At 56.2% G+C, this 7,519-nt stretch overlaps 1 protein-coding gene across 2 annotated transcripts in view; it reads right to left on the bottom strand.

Annotated features, from left to right (window-relative positions):
- Positions 1-375: 375 nt before the first annotated feature.
- BMP1 (bone morphogenetic protein 1) overlaps positions 376-7,519 on the bottom strand; it is a 41,814-nt gene continuing 34,670 nt past the window's right edge. For both annotated transcript variants that reach the window (XM_003793980.3, XM_012807725.2), the window contains 4 exons: positions 5,529-5,656; positions 4,984-5,197; positions 3,019-3,269; positions 376-1,089 (listed from right to left, as the gene is read on the bottom strand). In XM_003793980.3, coding sequence (XP_003794028.1) covers positions 955-1,089; positions 3,019-3,269; positions 4,984-5,197; positions 5,529-5,656 — 728 coding nt within the window. In that variant the 3' untranslated portion in view covers positions 376-954. The remainder of the gene's footprint in view (positions 1,090-3,018; positions 3,270-4,983; positions 5,198-5,528; positions 5,657-7,519) is intronic.

Here is a 7,519-nt window from a genome sequence, read left to right on the forward strand (position 1 = left end):
CACTGCCCTAGCTACATAATCTCACAGCCCACCTGCCTTCCCCAGATGCAGACAGAAAACCCAAGTTCATGGGGACACACCACGAACCCCTTTCACATGTTTCCTTCCTCCCCACCCAAGAGCTTCTTCACAGATTTTTCTACCCCTCCCCCTGTGCGGGAGGGCCACAGACAGTGTGTGTTTAGGCCATGATGGGCAGCTGTGAGTATGTGTGTGCCCAAGGGTGAAATCATACCCTCAGGGGGTCTGGAGTCACAAGAGAAAAGGGCAGCCAGGTGCCCTTGCCATGTGCCTCAGACACACAGGGAGCCGGCACATCTGGAATGAGACACCACCCCCACCCCCTGCATCCCAGACAGCATCTGGCACAGGGTACTGGCTGTAACACTTTCGGTTTATTGGCTGGGGTGCCCCGTGTGGCTGACCAACCACTGGGCCTGAGATAAGCCCTGTCTTTTTTCTCCACCCCCTCCCTATCAGTCCCCCACTGAGGATCCTGGGGGGACATGCACAGACCCTTGGTGCCCCAGGAAATTGAGGGGGAAGTGAGGACTTAGAATAAAACCAAATCGAGGCTGGAGCAGGGGTGGGAAACGCCCATTACAATGAAGATTACGCCACTGGCTATACACAATACGGTGTTCAGAGATGTCTGAGAGGCAGCGGGGGCTACTGGCAGTCCCTCCTGCCACTAGGCAGGGCCCCCAGAGAGGAATGGTCACTTCAAGTGTCTCAGTGATAGCTCTGGCTCCCTGGCCCTGGCCTCTTACCCTGGTATGAAGGAGTCCAATTCCTTTACCTCCTGGGCACAGTGTCACCTGGCCCATGGGCCCTGTAGGCCCTGATGCCTGGTGAGAGGGACAGCATGTCACCTTCCACTCACTCCGCCACTGTCCGGTCTGGGTGACCAAGGGAAGCAGGCCTCCCTTCCCGCCCCCCGTGCAGAGGCAGTGGTCACTTCCTGCTGTGGAGTGTGTCCTGGAACTTGGTGCTGGTATAGCGCAGGTGGAAGCCTTTTTTGGTGATGGTATCATCTGAGTGGAACTTCACCAGGACAGAATCTCCTGCCGAGTACACTTCTTCAGGAGGCTAGCAGAGGAAAGAGATGGGCATGAGGCTGGGGCTCCTCCCTTCCCTCCCCAAGGTGCCTGTCCCTGAGGAAGGTCTGGGACTCCCTGGCTGTCACCACACTCCCTCAGCCCTTGAAGCAGAGAGTTTCTCACTAGTAGCAGTTTAATGTGGCTTCTGGGGGAGAGCAGAAATCATGGGGTAGAGGAGCTTGTCTTAAGTTCAGAGTCAGCCTTCCTTTCTAAACCCAGCTCCACTACTAACTACTAGTTAGCGTGTAGTCCTGGGCAAGTCACCTCTCCTCTCTGGGCCTCACTTCCTTCAACTGCAAACAGGAGCAAAGGCTGTTTGTACCCCAGGCCCAGGAAGACGGCTGGAGACAAAGAAAAGGACAAATGTGGCAGTGCTTTGCAAAGGGAGGGGTCTGCGGGTGGTGTGTCTTCTTGGGGTCCCAGCTGTTAGAGAAAATGGCACAGCTGTATCTCTGCTGGGGTGTGGCAGACACTGCAGGGAGAGGTGGTCTCCCATGGATCTGGACTCCACAGCCCCCACCCCCAAGTCCTGGCCAAGGTGATGCCCCTTTGGTAGCTCCCCCAGGCCCACTCACAGTGAGTATGATCAGCTCACTGAGCATCTGTGCCGATGCCCTGGCCCTCTAGGCATAGAAGGAATCATTTCTGAGAACCTTGGGGACATTTCCAGTGGCTGTACCAGGAAGGGCACAGCGTTCCTTCCCCAGGTCCCCTCCTGTTGGCTCCAGCCTGGGGGGGAGTCTCTACAAGAAAACACCTGGGGCCGGGCAGCGCCTGTGGCTCAGTGAGTAGGGCTCTGGTCCCATATACCGAGGGTGGTGGGTTCAAACCTGGCCCTGGCCAAAAGGCAACAACAACAAAAAAACTTAAACTCAAAAAAAAAAAAAAGAAAGAAAGAAAGAAAGAAAGAAAACACCTGGGGACACCGATTTAGTGCTTGACTCAGAAGGAAGGGCAAAGCGGGGAGGGGGTGCCAGCTTGGTAGCAAGCTGGTGGATGCCTGGGCAGCTGAGCTGCTCCCCCCTCCACCTTGTCCCAGCCCTTGCTGGCCACACGAAGCTAGTATTCTGCTCCTGAGGGGATGGGAGGCCACTTCTGGGTCCAGCAGCTGCTGCAGCGACCAGGAGGTTTACCCCTCCCTAGGGCACCCAGGCTGCCTGGAGCGTGAGCATGGGAGAGGCTGGGGGCCAGGGAGGGGATGGTAGAACAGTGTATCTGAGTGAGAAGCGGAGGGAAGACAGCTCTCGCTGAAGGACAAAAGGGTTCAAAAAGATAAAAAGGGGGGATAAAAGAAGACACAGCTCTATTGGTCAGCCTGTGGCCTTAGTTAGGGGCCCGTCAAGCAGCCTTGCCTGCTGCACCTGAAAGTGCCATTTTATGGACCAAGAAGCAATGTGCAGGGGTTGCTTGGATAGCAGCAGCCAGGGCTTTGGGACAAGCTGGCCTCTCACCAGGAGGAGAAACTGGCAGAGGAAGACACAAGGGTGTTTTTATGGCTAATCCGGAAGGACTGGTGAGAGCTGCTTAGCTCAGGCCCCTGTCCTTGGCTCTGGCGCCAACCTCTGCCCCCTGCCCTGGTGAGCTGCCTTGGGATAGTAGCAAGGGTAGGGGGCAGGGGAGCATCATCCTTCTCCTGCAGGCCCTGCCACCTGGTTCTGAGCAGGCCTGGCTTGGGGCAGGGCCTGTCCCAGAGGCTGCAGGAATCTGTGAGTTGCCCAGAAAGGACCAGGATTCCTGGGTTGGGTAGACCAGGACAGTGTGACCTCTCTGAACAGCACCCCCAACCAGACTGTCTTATGGGCTCCTGCAGAGGACCAGTCCTGTGCTGTGCTCACCCTCCCACTCAGTCTCTCGGCTCAGGATTAGGGTGAGAAGGATAGGGCAATGCGGGGCTTGGGGGCAAGGGGTAGGGGCTCACCCCCGAGCCACAGTAGCGCCCCAGCCTAGGGGCTGTGCTGTCGTAGCCGTCGAAGAGTTCCATATAGTCGTAGCCGCAGTCTGTCTCCTCTTCCACCTCGAAGGTCTGGAACACGAGCTCCACGCCATAGCCTTCCTCGGCCATGATGACCCACTCACAGTCCAGCCCCCCAGGGTAGTTGTTGTCACCAAACTGGGCGTGGGAGTAAAGATCCTTGGTCTTCACGTCTGCCCGCACCTGGCCCCCGCACTCTGCAGGGGACAACAAGATTGGCCACCACCCCCTGATCACCCACCATGCAGTGGCAAGGGGGCCGTGGATAAGGCTGCATGGTGAGCAACAGGAGGGCTGGGTCCTGGCCCAGAACAAGTGTTCTACCACTTCACCTCTGGACAGATGCCTGTGGAGGTCAGGGGACCCTGGGGATGCGCAGAGTGAGATAGCCCAAGCGAGAGGCAGCTCGGAGCACCGGTGCCAGGGACTGTACATTCTGTCTAAAGGGGACTCTGCTGATTTGCTCCAGCTGATGGCTGTCATGGAAAAATGTAGGCCCAGCATTGCCAGAGCTTCCATTTTCAAAAGAGAAACTGTACATCTGGGTTTTTATGTGAAAACTCCTGATTTTTAAACATTGGCTCAAGTTTTTAAAAAACACAGTGTGGGCCAAACATAGCAGGTCTGAGGGTCAGAAGAGTTCTAGGCCTCTGGGCAGAGAGCTCCGCCCCCAACCTGTGCCCTGTGGCTTCTCTCTATGTACCTGGTGCTCAGGCTCAGTCTTCCCAGAGTGGGCAGAAAAGGGCTGGATGGGGCTGTGTCAGGGACTGGGTGGAAGGGGTAAGGGATGCTGTGGACCCCTTAGCTCTGGGGATACCCTGACCGGTGGCTCAGGACCACAGGGAGAATACAAAGCTCATGCATATCTTGGCCTGGCACTTGAGGCCTCCCAGGCCTGGCCTTTCTCCAGTCTTTTTCTGCAACCATATTGCCCCCTCATCACTGTTGTCCTCATACACCCATGGTTCCAGACAAACCAAGTGACCTGCTGTCACCTGTGCACACCCTGGGCTGTGTTGGGGCTGTGGAATGATTCTGCCAGATCACACCTGGCTGGCTCAAGTGCCTCCCTGCCTGCTCTCGAGCTGCAGTGGCCTGTGTCTGACTCATCTCGCTCTGGACTGTGAGCTCTGGGTGGACAGGGGTGATAGGCTCGTGCCTGTTTCATGGTCACGTGCCCCTTTGTCTTGAAGAGTGAGAGTGCAACCCATGGCTGTTGAGTAAACAAATGGGCAGTGGCTTACACCTGTAATCCTAGCACTCTGGGAGGCCGAGGTAGGTGGACTGCCTGAGCTCAGGAGTTCAAGACTTGTCTGAGCAAGACCGAGACCCCATCCCTGCTAAAAATAGAAAAATTGGCCAGGTGCTGAGGCAGGCACCTGTAGTCCCAGCTACTCAGGAGGCTGAGGCAAGAGGATTGCTCAAGCCCAGGAGTTTACAGTTGCTGTAAGCTGTGACACCATGGCATTCTACTAAGGGTGACAAAGTGAGACTCTGCCTCAAAAAATCAAACCAAACCAAAACAAAACAAAAGACCAAAAAAACAAACAGGTGCAAGACAAGCCCCTCAAAGGCTGGGACTTTCATCTGCTTGCTTCATTTCTGCGACCTGCACTTAGAACGCTGCCTTGTGTGTGCCATGTGCCCATGCATATGTATGAGATGAATGAAGGAGAGCATTTGGGGGTTGGGGCGCAGGTGGCCTATGGCACTGGGGGGCTCAAGAGGTCTCCCTCCCCCTCCCAAGGCACAGTCTGTCTTCAAGTCTTCATAAGCTGTTTGTAACTATGGACCCCATGCCAGGGATGGGGTGTAACTATGGACCCCATGCCAGGCTCAGTGGATGCCTCCACAACAACTCACAGCATGAGGACACAGCTGCCCAGCGCACTGGCCCACGGCGGGCCTCACCTGTGGAGTGGGAGGCCTGGAAGCCCTTCCGCTGGACAGAGTTGTCGGAGTAGAAGCGCAGGAACATGCGGTTGCCTGTGGCCAGGACTGGCTCTGGCTTCTTGCTCCCACAGTAGCGGCCGAGAACTGGGGCCTTGGTGTCACGCCCATCGAACACCTCCAGGTGGTCATAGGCACACTCAGGCTGAGACTCAATGTCCATCTCCACGAAGGTCTGGAGGGCAGGAGGGAGGAGCCAAGATCAGGAATATGGCTGGAAGGCAGGTGGGACAGGGACACCCATGGAAATGGCCTCTACTGGAGATGACAGTGAGGGAGGACCCAGGAATGGGGCAATGGTCGGGATACCCCAATATATACCAGGAAAGGGGCCTCTGTCCAGGTCAGACTTGGATTTTTTTTCACAGGAACAGCACCTGTGGGCTCAGCCAGGCCACCTGGCCTGTAGTCTACATGGCTCTGGACAGTGCCTCTGGCTCATGCAGGGCTTTGGAGATGGTGCTGAGGAAGGGGTGCCCACGTGTGCTGGGGAGTGGGCATCTTACCAGCTTGACCCGGTGCCCAGGGGTGCTGGAGATGGCCCAGGTGCACTCCTTCTTGCTGGGATATTTGTCAGGCCAGTTGGGGCTGGTGATGGTGCCACTGGTGGATGTCACCTTGTGGTCACAGCCAGCTGCAGGGGAAGCAAGTGACAGAAGAGGATTGGCAAGAACTCTGTACACTGATGCCTCCCACCTCCCCCTTCCTTCCTTCTCCTGCCCCTGCTTACAACCTGGACTGAGGGCAGAGATCATTGCCCTTCCATGCAATTCCTGCACCTGGGAGAGCTAGCCACATGCTTCCTACAGCAGCCCTAGGTGAGGCCCTGCATGGCAGCATGCGTTGAAGCGGCCATTGCAGCTCCCTGGGTAACTCCCTTGGACTTCGGTGGTGGTGGGGCTACACCCCCTTGCCCCACCTCGAAGCTGCCATCTGCTGACCTCCGGCAGCTTCCCCAGTCACAGGAGACTTTGGCATCTGACTCAGTTCTCCCCACCCCCACTCCTGCCAACTTGCAAGGTGATATCAACAAACACATAGACAGTCCACCTGTCCTCTCTGTTCCCTGACCTCTTCGGCCCCACTGCCTCTTACTTCCTTCCTCATGAACTTGCCTTGGGCCATGTCACCAGCCTCTGCTTCTCCCTGCCATAGCACACCACCCTCTCTGAGGTCACCCCCTGCTCCCCCAGGTGCTTGGGCCCTCGCTTTCCTAACTATGGTCATCCAACTTCAGAGCAAACACCACAGTCCTCGTGTTTCCTCCTCAGTTGACTCGGCTGATCACCTGAGCTGCTCCTTGGCACCTTCCATGGCCTTACACCCCACCCCTCTATTCGCAGCATCTTAGACAACCCTATCCGTGGGCCCCCATCTCTCCTGGGCCCTCAGACCACTTGGCACCCTCTCGCCAGCTCCATCTCTCACCTTCAGCAACTCCTGCAAACCCTCAGCCCCCTCCTGCAGCTTCCATCTCAACTCCCAGCTCCTCCCTCCTGGCTACAGACCTCTCTCTTCCACCTCCTGGCAAAGCTGGGACCTCAGATACTGACAAACAAATGGCTTCAACTTCTGGCCCACATCAGCAAACTCCCCTCACTCCCTCTACCTTGCACCCACCCCACAGCTTCAGAGAAGATGGTGTCCTCTCTTCCTGTCGGGATGGACTGTGCACAAGCAGAGACCACCATCATGCTCTCTCCCAGTCCTGTAACCTGTGGACCTTGGTGCATCCTGAAAGATACCTCTAGTGCCCTTCTAGCCTCAGCCCATCCTCTCTCTTTTTCTTCTTAGCTCACCTTCCAGAACTCTTACTATCACCATGTTCTCACTACTTATAGCTCCTCAATCCACTGCAATCTGGCTTCTACCCCTCAAGTATAGCCTCCTCAACTCAGACTCAAGTGCCAATGATCGTTATTCATGATCATGCAATCTGAGTGGGCAGAGCCAAGCACTGCAGTTGTGGAGGAAACAGGAATGGGGGGCAGGTGTGCACTGGTGTGCCAGGCTCAGAGGCTCACAGAATGAATACACAGCCATGGGCCCAGAGAGCAAAGCCCTCTGAGTCACTGGTGGAGGAGGTCACATTCCCGTCTCCCCACACATGAGTTGTCTTCATTACCCATCTGCCGTTCCATGTGGCCAACTGCCCTGCCACTTTCCACATTGGTTTTCCATGCTCTCTGTCATCCACATCTCTCCCCAGATGGACCGTGATCCCCCGGGGAGAGGACAGACTCTTTTCTTGAATCCATTACAGAACTGCATAGCACTGGGTCTCTACAGATAGATCTGTAGTTAGCCTATCACCTGAGGAAGGGACTCAGAGTGCTTCTAAAATGATCAGAAGATGGACAGATGGGCTCAGCGCCTATAGCTCAACCGGCTAAGGCGCCAGCCACGTACACCTAAGGAGGCGGGTTCGAATCCCCAGCCCGGACCCGCCAAAACAACAATGACAGCTGCAACCAAAAAATAGCCGGGCGTTGTGGCG

This window comes from Otolemur garnettii, unplaced genomic scaffold (genome assembly GCF_000181295.1).
Source record: "Otolemur garnettii isolate 467f Iridium unplaced genomic scaffold, OtoGar3 scaffold00074, whole genome shotgun sequence".
Taxonomy (NCBI): domain Eukaryota; kingdom Metazoa; phylum Chordata; class Mammalia; order Primates; family Galagidae; genus Otolemur; species Otolemur garnettii.